This window comes from Aulonocara sp. 'chitande type north' Nkhata Bay, linkage group LG14 (genome assembly GCF_057382095.1).
Source record: "Aulonocara sp. 'chitande type north' Nkhata Bay isolate Kocher_YH1m ecotype deep benthic linkage group LG14, A_spYH_male_GT1.1, whole genome shotgun sequence".
Lineage (NCBI taxonomy): Eukaryota > Metazoa > Chordata > Actinopteri > Cichliformes > Cichlidae > Aulonocara > Aulonocara sp. 'chitande type north' Nkhata Bay.
The window spans coordinates 8,320,361-8,336,486 of record NC_141357.1 but is presented as its reverse complement, the minus strand read 5'-3'; the positions used below and the strand labels follow the sequence as shown (position 1 = coordinate 8,336,486).

Genomic DNA, 16,126 nt, shown 5'->3' with positions numbered 1-16,126 from the left:
TGGAGGCTAGTGCTTAGCAGACTGTCAAAGAGCCCCAGCAGCCACCCAGAAATGCTGTGATGGGAGCTGTCTGCAGGAACACGGTACCACAGCAGCTCACAGCGCTGACTGTGTTCAGAGAGTTCATGGGTAATTGGAGCCTGGGAGTGGGAGTAGGAGTAGGTGTTGTGTCCTGTGCTGTTCGAATTATGGTTCTTCAAAGCGTGCACCGTTTTCTTCCACACACATTTTTTGGCATGGCAGCAGCAATTAGACTGCTGAAATGTGACAATTAACGGTACATTCATTCACGCTGGCCGTGTTTGGCACCGCGTATTTGATTATTAGTTTGGATCATTCTGTGAGATTAGAACAAAGGAAGCTGAGCTAAAATAATGGAAAAGAGCTGCAGTGGAGCTCATTAGCAGTAACAGCATATTCGGAACTAAAAATAGAAATTGACCTCAAACACTAAGTTATAATACCAACGCTATCTTCGGCTGGTAAAACACAGGATGGAGTGAGCTGAAAGCAAACTGATGCTGATCTTCTTTAGTTGCCCTCTGGGATGAGCATCAGAGGGGGCAAATTATAGCAAATTGCATGTGTGTGTGTGTCTATGTGTGTAGCACATCGACCTGGAGTGATGGAGGAGATCATTCATAACTTAGACTACTGTGATGTCCTGGTGCTGGGGGAGGAGCTGAGCCCAGAGCACGAATCTCTCCAACTGCAACGAAGCGCTCTGCTTGGAAAACACCTTGATGCAACCAACTCCACCTCTGGCATGTCCATATACGGTAGGTTACTGATGCCTTTTTAGCTGGCTCCTATCTACCACTACTACATATACTAGCTGGACAAACCTGTGCTGTCTCTCTCTCCTTCCACAGGCGTGGACTCCATGTCCAACTATGAGCAGGTGATCCGAGAGGTGCGCTACTACAACTGGCGTCCCGGGCAGCTAACAGAGAGGCGTTTTCGCCTCACCTGTTCAGAGCTCAACGGACGCTACACCAGCAATGAGTTCAGCCTTGAGGTCAGTGTGAATCACAGATAGGATCCTCTTCATACTTATTTTTGGCATCTGTCAAAGTAATCCATATTTAATAAAGAAAAGATTTTAATAAGATGTATTTATATCATATTTGTCCTTTCAGTTCATCCTCTGTCTGATTCAAGCAGTTCTTCTTCTCTCCCTTTAAGATACTGTAGCTTTCTCCTGATTGGCTGCCACTTGCAAACAGAAGGTTTAGAACAGCAGGAGTTGGGTGCCTGAGATAGCCATGTTAATTGTATCCATTACATGGTTTAGATGCCAGGTCTCTCTTGGAAATGAGATTTTTAATCTCAATTAGATTTTTGCCTGGATAAATAAAGGCCTAATTAAAAAAATAAATCCCCACTTTTGTCACTTCACAGATCTGAGAGTTGAAAGGTACTCTTCAAAAGCGAGGATTAAAGGATTACTTGTATACATTACATTCACGTCATTATGTGGAAGTATGAACGTCTAACGAGAGCAGCCATCATTAAAAGTATACATAGAAAATAAGGAAAGCCATAATGGATTATTTTAAAATTTGTGTAGTGAATTCACCTGTTGACCATTCTAGAAAAAAACCTTACGGGAGCATTGTTACTGTCCACTAATGTAGAGATTCCCAAAATATGGACCAGGGAATCTCTGCTTTAGTGAAGGTACTGCAGGTGGGTCACAGCGATGACATAAATTCAGTTTGAAATTACGAGTATGTAGAATTACATATTTATTTATAAACTTTTATTTATTTATATAAAAAGTTAAAACTAGAGTTCATTAATAGGAGGTGGTTAGTTTGTGAATTTACTGCTCTTGTACTGAAGTTTGTGTCCCATCAGCCTTGTATGTGACTGGAAAGCATTAGCAGCTTATAGCCAACAGCCTGTGCTGTTTATGTATTTTGAATAAAATGGAAATGCATCGCTTTCTTGTGTATTTTAATTAGAATGAGAACGGGTAGGCCCCATGAGATTTTCAGGTTTTTAAGTGTGTCGTGGCTCTCTGGGACTTTGGGAATGTGTTGAGTATAGCTGAAACTATCTGTTTAGACGGAAATTGAATCTCCAGTTAGTTTGATAATCACCTGAGAATTTTGTTATACATTATAATCCCTTTTCATATAAACCCTCCATGTTTCCTATCCATGTGGTGGTCAAGGCTCTATTGATCATGGTAGCTGCATCAACATACTATTTTCTGCCACACATTTACGCCTATAATGAAGGGAGAACCTATAAAGTTTGGGTGACCAGTGTAGCCACGTTTGCCATTTTTTAATCGGAATATTAAAGGTTGAAATAAACTAGAATTATCTTTTAAAGCAATATGCCAAACATTAACAAGTTCTTGCAGTCCAGATGTAAGGACTTTCTTCTGTTCTTCATCAAATGACAGTTTAATTTGTTTTTACACAACTGTGTGAAAATTTGCATTCAGTTTTTATGATGTAAAGACAATGACTTGTTCATTAATCAAAAGCAAACTGTATGATTGTTAAAATTAATATTTTAAGTGTATGAAAATTTGTTTTTAATGGGCTGGACTATAATTATTCAGGTTAATGCATTTATACCCAGTGCTTTTAATTTTACTCAGCCCGCCCACTCCCAGACAAGCTTCAAGTATTTCTAAAAGGCAATGTAAGAAGATGTAACTGACAAGCAGCTTGAATAAAACAGATGTACATTATGCTCAAAAATCATTAATATCACTAAGTGCCACTAGAGATCGTGTTGCTTTTTACTACCAAGTGAAGCAAAGTGCTTGAACTGGCAAAGTGACTGAGCTGACTCAGCTGAGGTCTCCACTTTAACTTTCAGGGCGAATTTAAAAAAGAACCTCAACAAGCCTTCCAGCTGTGCCACTTCAGCCTCTTAGTAGCAAAATACCGTCTAAAATACCCAGGCTGTAAAAGACTTAAACATGTCTAAAGAGGCCTCAGTGCAACTTTGAACACCAAAGTCAGAGTAGGCCTCACATTAACACACACACACACACACCTGTTCTTTGTGCATCTGTCCCTACTCTGAGAAAGGTTTGACTTATTGATCCATCCCTGGTGTTCACACTCAAGTATTGATTTGGTTCTGTCTCCTAAAATATCCAAGCATAAATTTGCTTCCACATTTATTCCATTTTCATTTTCATTTGTCACTGATTATAATATCAGTCGTTAGAGTTGAGGCTTTTTTGGTTGTGCAGGTAAACATTGAATGTTGTAAAATGTTTATTTTGATGGGCATACTTTCTAAAATCCTCACTCCTGCTTCATGTGTCCCCAACCTAGGTGAGCATCCTGCACAGTGGAGAAGCACGGGAACACGTCAATCACGTGGTAGCTCCACCTCCGTACGTGCAGGTGGTCCACCATCCGTCCATGATCCAGGATCTGTACCCCATCCACAGCTCGGGTAAGAAAAAAGCAACTGGGGTGGATTGTTTACAATTTTTTAATGTCACCTTCAGCCAGGATAGATTATGATTATTAATACATTATTGTTGCGATAGACAGGAAGACAGGTTTTATTTTTAATATAAACCAGAGTTATGGTGTCATTAGCATCAGAAACAACCTGTTAAAGCAATTCTAGGCCAGTGAAAAACCTGAAATGGATTAAGGTAAAAAGCAAAAGGTCCAAAGTGAAAGAAACATTTTAGGTCACCAAAAACTGAAACATCTTATTTTATTACATGAAATCTCTGCCTGCCCATGAACTCCTCCTAGATCATCAGGAGTTGAGCAACCATACTTGGCACCTGTTGGGTTTTAACTATGTCAGATGTTAGAAAAACATCAGGTTGCCTAGCAACCACCTACCATTTATGTACCTATAACAACTTATAAAACCACCATTTTGATTTCATAACAGTAACATCTAATTTGTATATAACACATCTGAATTATGCATGTTATATATTAATCCTATCATGTTGCCGGGCAACCACCATCCAAATGACCTGTTTTTACCTTTTATACACTTGTAAGGCCTCATGAAAGCATCCTGTCATTTCGATTTCATGACAGTACCATCTCATTTATATCCACAAAAGCTGCCACCAACTAGCACCAGGCTAACATGACCCATATAAACATCTCCAACCCATATTCTGCTTTTCTTAATGTGATCAAGTATATTGATAAGTATATGTCTGTGAAGGTTCTCAGTCATCCAGGTCATCGTAGTCAAAGGATCTTGCAAAGAAAAGCGTCTGGACTTCTTTAAGTTACTTGAAGACGTTTCACCTCTCATCCGAGAAGCTTCTTCAGTTTTAAGGTCAAATGGTGGGGAGTCCCAGATTTAAACCTGGGACCACTCACATCCTGGGCCATCTGACCTCAGGAATTCGCATGATAAGGTGGGGCCAGGTTTCACAATGAACTCACCCGAAACTCTGGCTGATTGGGACCCACACCCAGTTTCACACCTTGGCTCAGGCGATTAGAGGATCATCAGGGGGTCCTTTTGTCCCTCTGTGGGGGGATACTCCCACTAGGTTTAAATCTGGGACTCCCCACCATTTGACCTTAGAACTGAAGAAGCTTCTCGGATGAGAGGTGAAACGTCTTCAAGTAACTTAAAGAAGTCCAGACGCTTTTCTATTGATAAGTATAAGTTTGCCAACAGCACAGACAGAACAAACAGTACTGTAGTATGGGCATGTACCAGTAAACTAAATTCCATACCGAACAGGACTTGAAAGTAGCTGTAGAAGTAAATGAATCCCTGAAGATTATTGTAGCCAGCTGCTATAGGTTAAGCTGTTAGTTACAAAGCCCTCTGCATGCACAAATGCAATGTTTGAACAGACTGTCTTACTACACATTCTGAGTTATCACTCTATTGCAGGTATTAGTACTCTATAGTGAATAGAGGACAGTTGAAGAAAGATTGTGGTTGTTAGGGGTTCATTCTGAAGCTACATAGAGTCTGCTTCAGTAATATTGAGGTTTAACACTCCTGGAACAAAAACTCAAAAGAAATGTGGAGTGGCTAAATGGGTCATGTGGTGAGTACCTGTGAATGCAGGTATGTGGTGGAGATGTTTAAAAGAAAGAAAACCAAACAAAACCAAACAAATCAGCCCGTTTTAACAATGTCTGTCTGTCTTCTACACAAAACGAGAAAAAGGAAGAGCAGACCAGGCAAAGTGGGCGGGGTCATCACAGCACAGTATTTCACCGTAACCATGCAACAAATAGCAGGAAAAGAGAGAAACTCCTCAAACTCCAAATAAATTCAGGGACTCAAACTCAGTCTTTCTATGACAAAGACGAGCATTATCAGCCACTGTAGCTGGCACATGTGGCAGCACAGGAACTTCAAATAGAGCTCCACACATTGATAGGGAAATTAGTCACTAAGAGACATTTTTAATTAAACTACCCTGCAGAAATAGTTTGGCATTAGTTACCCTGACTCCTGCCCTCATATTGCAGTGTTAATGACTGAAGTATAGCACAGATCCTGGAGGGGGGCACAGAGCGCTGCTTAAATGATCTTACGCACAAAGCGTTCATCGTGTGGGGTTTGCAGTGATAGAAATTAGTATTTCCACAAATCGGGTAATGCAGTGAGTTTTAATCGGAAAAAACGAACATACGAGTGGTGAAAGAAGTCAAAGAAGCAAGAAGGTTCTGAGTAAAGTTCATGAAATATTGTTTGACTGACAGTTGAGAGCAAAAACTTGCATTTTTGACAGTTGTCAAGTCATTTTGAGACATGAAAAAAAAGGAAATCAATAAAGGTAAAGCATTATAAACAAGGCACAGCTACAAAGCTTAAAGTTATAATACAGAAGTAAAAAGTATTAGGAGTCTTGCATTAGTTGCATACATGACTGCTCAGCTTAGAAAATGGGAAAATTCAAATGTGGAAAAAGTGTCGACGTAAACTTGACAAAACACTGCCTCTCAAAGGAAACCATGAGAGACAGAGGGTGAAATGCTGAGACTCAGACTCAGGAGCCTCTGCTGTGCCTGTGAAGAGTTTTTCTGTCAACCATCCATCCCAGGGTAAACATAGCGAGATCCAGGGGAACGCTCCGTTCCGCTTTCTAGTTTGTTTATCGCAGCGCTCATCAGACTGCTGCTTTCCTACTCTGCGCCTCTCCGTGATTGAGGCCCTCCCAAATGATGCAGCAGGCTTCTTACCCTCCTCCTGAGCACATGAGTGATCTGAAGTTTAAAAAAAACATGGAGAGGAGGAGAGACATTGGTCTTAATCTAACACATGAGATTTAATTATTCATCACACTCTAATGGATTCTACTTAGAGTCCTCGAGAGTTCAGTGGCCGATGCTGTTAACGGCTCAGAGAGTTGGAGGGTGTGTGTGAAAAGGAGGTCAGGGGAGCGCAGAGGGAGGTGGATGGTGGGCAATCGCCGAGCCATACGTGACAAATAAAATGTTTCAATACATTTTTACACCTGTGACGCGATTTTGTCTAATGTTTCAGACGGCCTGACGTATGTAGAGTATTAGCAAACGGCAAGATGTGTGTCACATGGTGTGCGTACAGACACACAAGTTACATGAAGGTTCAAGAAGATGTGAAGATCAAAGCCCGTGGATTTGATGTGAAAATCTAGGAGCTAGAGCGAATCAAATGATCAATTGAAGAGTCCTCTGTGAGCCTCAACCTCGTTAAGCAAGCGAGCACGCACACACACACATACACACACACACAGGAGGGACTCGTGGGGAGAGGGCAGGCGCAGAGATGTCGTGTTAGTTCAGTAGGCTCGAGATCAGAGTGGATGAAATAAACATTTTAGTTCAAGAGAAATCCCTCAGTCTGTGTTGTGGGTGTGGTACTAAAAGGGTCTATGATATATCTTTGCAGTCATGTGCTGCATACAGGCCAGATCTAAATGTGTTTAAAGCTGGTGGGGGGGCAGAGCCACTAAACACATGAGGAGTAGGGGGAGCTGCAGGATGACAACTGAGTTTTTAAATTTGGTCATTTTGAAGTTTGTTTTCATGTTCTAACAATTCCCTTATAAACACAAAAACCACAATTTTAAACCATATTTAAACAGCAAGCAACTAGCAATGCTTTCTTATGTTTAGTGGCAGCAAAGAGAAACGTTTCATGTGTTGATCATATAGAGGAAAAATTGAATTAAAATTTTAATATTTCATCCACTTTTTCACCCAGTAAGTGACCATATTTAGGCTACAAGGTGTAGCACCAGCTGGTACCCCCACAAACTATTTGGGTGCAGCACAGAGACCTGCTAATTAGTTTGAACAGACTATCAAAATGTTTGCCGAATTTCATGCACCAAAACTGGAGCACAAACTTCTTGCATGGTCTGTAGCGCACAGAAAGTGCACTTATGTCCCATATTATTGAAGTGAAGAGGCATCAGCAGCGCAAACCCAGTTCCGTGACTTGAACTAGCAGGGCTGGCAGAAAGCTGTCCAAACCTGTCAATCGATTGACTTTTTAAGGCTTTTTAAGACTTTTTAAGGCTTAACTACAGAGCCCCGCAGGGGACATGGGAGACATGCGAGATCTCGCAAAACTAACTCGGGATCTCGCAAAACTTTTGCGAGATCTCGCAAAAGTTGAACTCCAACAATGGCGGCAGCTACTTAGTTGTAATATTACTCTTTCTGGGTCACAAAATACACTTTTAAGATATTTTGAGGCGTGAATGTAGTTGTGTAAACGTCAGATATCTGCTCGGTTTACAAGACATCACATATTTGCAAAAGTGCTCCGACGTTTTCGGAGATCTGACACCCACCATCTCGAAGCTAATGGGAGGTCAAGACCTACTACAGCCGGGAGGAACACCGCTTTCCCGGCACATCGTGCCTCGACCTCCCGGTCGGCTTCGAGCTGGCGGCTAAAACTTTTGCGAGATCTCGCAAAACTTTTGCGAGATCCCGAGTTTGTTTTGCGAGATCTCGCAAAACTTTTGCGAGATCTCGCAAAAATCCGTCTTAATTTTTTTTTCTCCCATGTCCCCTGCGGGGCTCCGTACTTAACAAGATCCAAACAGGTTAGTTATAAAAAATGTAACCTGCCATAAAGTTTTCCCTCAGCCTGAACAGTCTTGCTAAAGTCAACAAGACAGTTCAGCCTGTAGACATGATAACTTTATACACAGTTAAAATGGGAGTCTGCTCATATTTGGAGCCTGCCTCTAGTGACCATTTAAAGCACTACAGTTTTTTGTCTCTTACCATTTCTGCTTTCTATCTTTTAGCCCTAGATGTTGCAGTCTGTTTTCACTATGCACTGCTGTACAAAATCTTTGTATTTTGCTAGGAAAATATCGTTTGTTCTGTTCTGATGATCCCACACTGCTTAAATAATGTTAAGGTCCGGGCTCTGGGGAGGCCAGTCCATGACTGATAGTGTCACATTGTGTTTTTTCTAAACAGATGTGCTTTTAGTGCATTGGACATTTGACTTCCTGCTCCAAACAATGGCAGAACCTTCACCATCTTTTTCAGATGGCTGTAGACAGTCAATGTTGGATCGTCCTAATTTGTACATATTGACAGCATTTTGAACCAGAATTTTCAAAGTTGGACTCATCAGACGTGCTGCTACTGATTTTCAGTCCAGTTCTTGTGTAATCTGGCGTATCTCAGCCTTTTCCCTTCCTTAAGAATGGCTTCTTGACAGTCATCCTTCCACTGGGACCATTTCTCACGAGCCTTCAGTGAACAGTAGTTGAATCAGCTGAAAGTCCAGATACATCTCTCAGGTCCTGTGTCAGGTCTTTGTTGGATTTCTTCCTTTTCCATAAGGATATACTGATCATCTGCTGCTGTAGTTTTTAAAGCCTGCCACTTCTTTTGTCCTCTGCTTATCCAGTTTCCTCAAAATTTTTAAAGGACACACTGCACACCATGCCGAGATATGCCACGTTTCCAGCTAATAGCTCTTTGGGAATCACACTGTGAAAACTGTGTTATCTTTGTCAGTTTTCATAGATTCAGCTAAAGAAAAGTGACAAAATGATGTCTTTTTGTAACAAGCTGCTAGTTACGAAGTGTCTAAAGATACGGTTTAGAATGAATGCTTTGCTAAGACGCTCTGGTAGGTGTAGACACAACATTGGTTTATTTATCCATTGAGTCTGGTGCCTTTTTATGCTTGAATGATTCATATGTCAGTGTTAAGTGGCTTAAAAAAACAAGCCAACATTTCTCTGAAAATGATCAGATGCAAGGACTGAAAAGGCCAACATCCAGAGAAAAACTTTAAAAGACCTACAGAGATCCTGGATAGCTGTTGCCTAAGACCACTAAAAAAATTACAATAACATTTGGCTCCTTTGGGTGGGATGTTGGGTTGCGTACTGATGCAGGCACAGATTAGTAATATGGTGAGATGCTTCTTAAGTGCATTATAAGATGTCTGGAGCTTTCTCATCAAGGACTAGAGTACAGTACCTCTCAAGGTCTGCAGCATTCAGCTGGCTGTTCTGGGTATTTTGTGCCCGTGAAAGTGAAAGAATAAACCGATTCAGTACATGCTGAAGATTTTCTGACCAAACAGAATTATTCTGATTTCAAGTCATTAAATCCCTGATCTCCTTTCATTTGGTTCTCAGGTGTACCGAGTGCTGCCACCGTGGTAATAGTAATGTGTATCGCTGCCCTGGTGGTGGTTGTAGTGTTGGGCATTTACCGCATCCACCTGACCCACCAGCAGGAGGTGAAGTTGGCAGATGCGGCTAAAGAGGCAGACGTGACCTGGGACGAGTCTGCTCTGACGATCACAGTGAACCCAATGGAGGTAGGAGGGAGGGAACTTCAGGAATTAAAAGGATGCTGTCAGGGAGGGAGCATAGGAGCTACCCACAGTGTGTGTAGTGGGATACTATCCCATTTCTATTTAAGGATAGAAACAAAGGATTAATCCTGTTGTGCCACTATTGATCCAAATACCAATACCAGCAATTGGTATCAATGTTGTCAATATTTGGATCAATCCGCCCATCTCTAATGTCTCCTTTGTATTAAACCAGTCAAAGGAAGAATTACTGACATTTCTTGTTTCTTGCTTACTGTCTGATGATTAAGTTTGTGAAACTTTGCAAATATTTTTTACCACAGAACTTGGAGGGGCCTCAGGCTGCAGAGGAGGAAGCCAGCGAGGAGGAGGAGGAAGACGAAGAGGAGGAGGGGGAGGAGGAAGACGACGACGAGGACGACATCACCAGCGCTGAGTCAGATGACAGCGAGGAGGAAATAGACGTCCAGCTACCCAGGATGCAACGCTCAACCAAGAAAGGCCAAAATTGGGACAAAACAACAATATCCTATTGAAACATACACACGTACATACACCCTCACACACACACACACACACACACACACACACTACAACACATCTATACTCAAATCACATGGCTGAAACAAAAAGACTATGATGTTGATGCTCTAAAAATAAGGTAATATCTCCCCCTACTGGAAGACAACATTTAACCACACACAGACGCACACAGTTACACACACACTCACACACACAGTGCAGTGATTTAACCTTAGCCTTGTCACAGAACCTCCTGTTTTATACAGCTGATAAGAGATAATATGACTCTAAAAGTGCTCCTCAATCACATGACTTTCGTTGTTCTTAGACGAAGAGATCACCAAATTTAGTTCATTCCCAGAGAGATGTCCCATGAATTATCTCTCTCCCATTCCAATGCAATCTTTAGTGAACTCGAGCTGTAGGAGAAGCCTTTTGTCAGTGAAACCCTGCATCATGCATTCAGTTTGATGTGTCAAATTCCACAGTAAGATTTCTGATGTCCCATATAAGAATCAAAATGCAAAACATCCTTTATTTAGGAAAAGTCAATTGCAAAAGTAAAGAAACTGACTATTTTTTGGTTTGTATACTTCATGTTATTTATCAGTCTTTATTCTGGCCTATGTGGCAAAGCCAGGTAATTTTACAGAAATAGCATATTTTAAATGGTACTCAAAAACAAATAGAACAAAAAAAAGGGGAAAAAAAGATGATCAATGTGCTGTCACAGACGTCATGTTGAACTAGCCGACAGGGCCTGTGTTCTGGGTTTTTGGGAAAGACAGAGGAGTCTCCTTGTACATTTTTATACGCTCCTTTCTTGTAAATATTGAGTATAGTAGGTGACCCCGACCCACTGAGTCAGCCCCACATTGTCTAACCAGAGACCTTCCTCTCCACCTGTACACAACACACCTCTTCATATGTATGTACACGCCCTGATCCCTTAGCCTGCAGGAGTCTTTCCAGAGCAGAGCCCCAGATCCTCCCTGCGTGTTTTTAGCTCAGTGTTCAGATCATTCTGGCTAATGGCAAACTTGGGTTTGCTCTCACGGATGTGCTACTGCCTTTGAAATAGGTGGGTTATTAAAAGCTGGACTAGGTGAGATTTTTGTATTTAAAAAAAGAGAACAACCTCTCATTAAACAACAGCAGAAACTCAGTGATAGAGTTTTGATTTAAAGTCAAAAATTCCAGCTGTAAAACACACGATCCTTGGTGTGGAAGCTAGCTTAATGGAATGAAATGTTAGCCGCTAGCTAGTGATTTCAAAAAGGGGAAACCTAAGCTAAAAGAATAACAATAGTGTACTTGGACTTATGAGGTGAATATAATACAAATCTAAATAAATTAAACAGTTGTTTCATGTCTGCTGGGTGTGTAGATAGTCAGCAGTTAGCCAACACATTAGCCATATCAATTGTGAATTTCACATCTTGCAGAACTTATCTTGGTACAGCTTTTACTTTGTTACCCATCAAACTACTTTGTAGCTCTAAGGTATTGATCATATTTGGCAGAAATTTCAAACCTTCAGAAGCCTTCAACGGTGACCAGGCCAATAAATAGTCAAGCTCTCACATTATGCATTTAAAGACACTTTATTGTGGCCTAATGGCCTAAACTATAAAACACAGCCTTCCTAACTGGATTGCTAGTGTCTACAGAGACATCAGATACACACTGCAAAAAAATAAATAACAAATTTAAAATAGAAGAGGAACTTCTCCAAACTTCTAACTTTGAAAAAAAAAAAACGCAGCATTAATGGAAGAAATTTAGGTCTAGAGACTGATGTCACATTACATAAATCCCACCTCATTAGCCTCGTGCAATGAGACTCGTGCAACTTTTAAGAGGACAGAGAGTGGAATGCATTTGGCAGTGTCACGTTTGACATGATCAGAAAACCCAGTCGTGTTTTTTTTTTCCCACTTTGAAATGAAGGGGCATTAATCACTGTAGCCATCCTCAATTTAGCTTGTCTGTAGTGTTTGGCAGCAAGAATCCACAAATGACCAATGAAATGATGTTTGTGTCACAGGAAAGCTTGTGCGCTATATGCCAGAAATCGATAAAGGGTTCGGTTAAAGTCATAAACACTGGAAAATGTCCTCCTCTAACCTAGTGAGCCTTTGCCAGCTGTCCTGTGGGTATAACTGGGAGAACCTGTTGTATGTGTATACTGTAGCTCTACTGTATGTTCATCTAAAGATCTCATATGTTGTTTAAGAGTTTTCCTCATCTACTGTGACACCTGGTCTTGTGACGCCACTTCCCTTCCTGCACACACCCCTCCTCCTCCCCCCTTGACATCTTTGGTGGATTTTGCATCAGCCCTAATGTTGTCCTGACATTTGTTTTAGAAGAGGACGGTGAAATTAACATCGAAACCTTGTATAATGTGTAAAAGTTTCTTTCTTTTTTTTAGTTTTTTTTTTCTCTGGACTCTTTGGTCTGTTTTCCTTTGGAATGGTCACTACAGCACTTTCTGTAAATTGGCCAATAAAAACTTGTTTTGGAATCTAGCTGTGGGGGTCTGTATTTGTGTGACAGTGTGAGTGTTTCTGTGTAGCCAGTAATACATTTTGTGGAACTGCATCCTCTTTGGAGCTCATAATCCTCTTGTGGAAACTGTATGTGAGCAATATCAATTGAATTATGCAAAAAGAACAGTTGTGCACTGTACTAAAAATTAAGTTAAAAACTATTTAAAGGGACTTTTTGTAATCAACTTCTGCACAGTTCAAAAGCTTCATCACCAGGTGGCACGTATGTATGCTGCTGCATTTAAAAATTGTAATCTCTCTTTTTAGCTAGCCCTATTTCCTCTAGATGCTCTGCCTTTTTGCCTAGCCATTAGAAATTACATTGTGTGCTTAATGACTCTTCTGTGAAGGCTTTCCACAAGTTTTAGAGGTGTGTTTATGGGAATTTTCAACCGTTCTTCCAGGAATGCATTTGTGAGGAGTGCAAGAAGGCCTGGCTCGCAGTCTAATTGATCCCAAAGGTGTTCTATCAGGGTTGAGGTCAGGTCTCTGTGCAGGCCAGTCAGGTTCTTCCACAGCAACTCAGCCATCCATCTCTTTATGGACTTTGCTTTGTGCACTGGTGTACAGCCATATTGGAACAGAAAGGGACCATCCCCAAACTGTTCCCATGAAGTTGGGAGCATAAAATTGTCCAAAATGTCTTGGTATGCTGAAGCATTAAGAATTCCTTTCACTGGAAGTAAAGGGCCGAGCCCAGACCATAATATGTCCTATACCAAACAGTGCAGTCGGACATTTACTGGTCTCGTGGAAACCACCAAACCCAGAATCATTCATCGGATTGCCAGATGGAGAAGCGTGATTCGTTATTCCAGAGAACACGTCTCCAGTGCTCTAGATTCCAGTGGTGCCATGTTTCACACCCCTGCAGCCCACGCTTTACATTGTAGTTGGGGATGTAAGGGTTGGCTGCAGCTGCTCAGCAAATGAAACCCATTCCATTAAGCTCTCTGTGCACCATTCTTGAGCTCATCTGAAGGCCACATGAAGTTTGGAGGTTTGTAGCGACTGACTCTGTAGAAAGTTGGCGACCTCTGCCCACTCTGCACCTCAGCATCTGCTGACTCGTGGCCACCAATTCATGGCTGAGTCGCTGTTGTTCCCAATTGCTTCTACTTTGTTATAATACCACTAACAGCTGACTGTGGAATATTTAGTAGTGAGGAAATTTCACAGCTGGACACGGTACCACGCTGGAATTCACTGAGCTCCTGAGAGCGAGCTGCTCTTTCACACATGTTTGTAGAAGCAGTCTGCATGCCTGTGTGCTTGATTTTATACACCTGTGATTGGAACATCTGAATTCAATGATTTTGGATGTGTGAGTGAAGACTTTTGTCCTCAGCACAGCACACAGACATTTTGGACAGTGGGTGTTTCTTTGCATCCTGCTGACAGCTCTAGTTAATTTAGGAAGTTTTCAAGTATAAGAATTTACAATAATTACCTTAAAGCATAAAGCACTCCAGATTAAAAAAAAAATATTCCAGTTAAATTCACAACAGACCCACAACATCTGAGGAGCAAATGTCTCTAAAGGCATCAGTTTAATTGAACGCAATCAGCCATTTTCTAAACTACTTATCCTCTCCAGGCGGAGCTGCGGCGCTGATCCCTACTGGATTACTTTTTTGTTCTTCAACAAAAGACTCAGGGCTGTGTCAAATTAGAAGTGTGGAAAAGCCAGGAAACATAAGTCGGGCTGTACAAAATGCCACTGACAAGGTCTTTGAGTCATTTTTGCCTCTATGAACACTAATTCTACTCATAGTGCCAGGGGCTGGTTAGAGTAAGCATTACCAAAGCCTGTTATTGGACATGTTTTTGTGTGAGAAATTGGAGTTCAATGACTGAACCACCCAACTGTGCGCTCTATCTAATCTTCACCTAAAGAACAAGCCAGCACTGTTGTCGATGTAACTGTTCGATAAGCAGTTTGTAAACACAGAGCAAGCTGCAGGGTTGGGTGTTCTCCATGCTGCTGAAATGCTGCCCGGCAAAGACAGTCCATCTGGTCAGACTTCTCTCAATACATTAAAAGTCCTCTGTGGCTATTTGGGTTGTGCTTTTCCTAATTTTGAGATGGCGACATCAAACGTATCCTAGATTAAAAGCATCTTTTCAAGAAGAAGAAGAAGATGAAAATCAGCAGCTAGTGCCACAAAGCAGCTTCTCTTTGTATGACTTGCCACAGCAATTATGAAGGAGGATGTAAGTTAGTAAGGAGTACATCTATGTGTATTACCTCTTTTTCCTGTTCAGCTTAGAGAACTTGCTAAATGTACATATATATTTGCATAAACCAAAACTTGTTTTACTTATTTTCCTCATGGATAGGGTTACTCTGTGTGGTATAAGCATACCCAAGGATAGACAGGCCTTCTGAAGATACACTAAGCGTCCCAAAAACATTGGTGTGTTCCTGAAATAAACTAGATTTCTCTAGAATAGAACTAAAAATATCCGAAATGAGATTCAGACAAGACATTAAATGACCACAAAAAATGTGAAATGGCTCTAAAGAGACACACTGGCTCTAAAGTGATTTAAAAAATGATCTAAATTGAATCCAAACAACCTATAAAGATGCAAAAATAGCCCCCTAACCCTAACCCAGAAAACAATCATTAATTTATGCAAAACAATCAAGATTTCACATAAAAATCATTACAGAGCAACAAGCTGGCCAAATTAAGACAGAAAAAGATACAAAATTACTTCAGAAAGGCATAGAATAGCTCAAATAGATGCCAAATAACCATAATGATACACAATATGACCCTAAACAAACCCAAAATGAGAAAAAAACAGTGTAAGATGCGCATCCCAAAATCACATCTATGAACAATGCAGGAGGACCATGTGCAAGTCCATGCCTAATGATGCATGAGTGCACTGTTAGTACTGTTACAGCTAATGTACATGTACATATTACTGAGATCCAATGCAGTGCAAGAAAGTGAAGAACATAGCTGCTAAGCCCAACCCAGAGACAGCTTGTTCAGCGATTTCATTCACAGTGACTTGTAGCTCTGAGCGGCTTGTTGAATGGTAGTCGAGTATACTTTACTTTGTCACTCTTCCCATGTGAACAGTCTCAAAATCTGCATTTAACATTTACTATGGAACTGGGACACCACTAAGCAAGAGGGAAGATAGCTTCAGGCTGGCTATATTTGCCTCCAAGCATTGATCACTGGTTTTTAAATATTAAGTTTGCTGATTTTTGGCTCGGGTTATTATTTCTGTGGTTTCTTTATGGCATCTTT

General features: G+C 41.0%; 1 protein-coding gene across 1 annotated transcript in view; it reads left to right on the top strand.

Annotated features, from left to right (window-relative positions):
* LOC147314021 (calsyntenin-2-like) overlaps positions 1–12,833 on the top strand; it is a 338,234-nt gene extending 325,401 nt beyond the window's left edge. Inside the window, exons 13-17 of the mRNA XM_086260806.1 lie at positions 609–779; positions 873–1,018; positions 3,309–3,432; positions 9,599–9,783; positions 10,104–12,833. Coding sequence (XP_086116932.1) covers positions 609–779; positions 873–1,018; positions 3,309–3,432; positions 9,599–9,783; positions 10,104–10,316 — 839 coding nt within the window. The 3' untranslated portion in view covers positions 10,317–12,833. The remainder of the gene's footprint in view (positions 1–608; positions 780–872; positions 1,019–3,308; positions 3,433–9,598; positions 9,784–10,103) is intronic.
* The last annotated feature ends 3,293 nt before the right edge of the window (positions 12,834–16,126 follow it).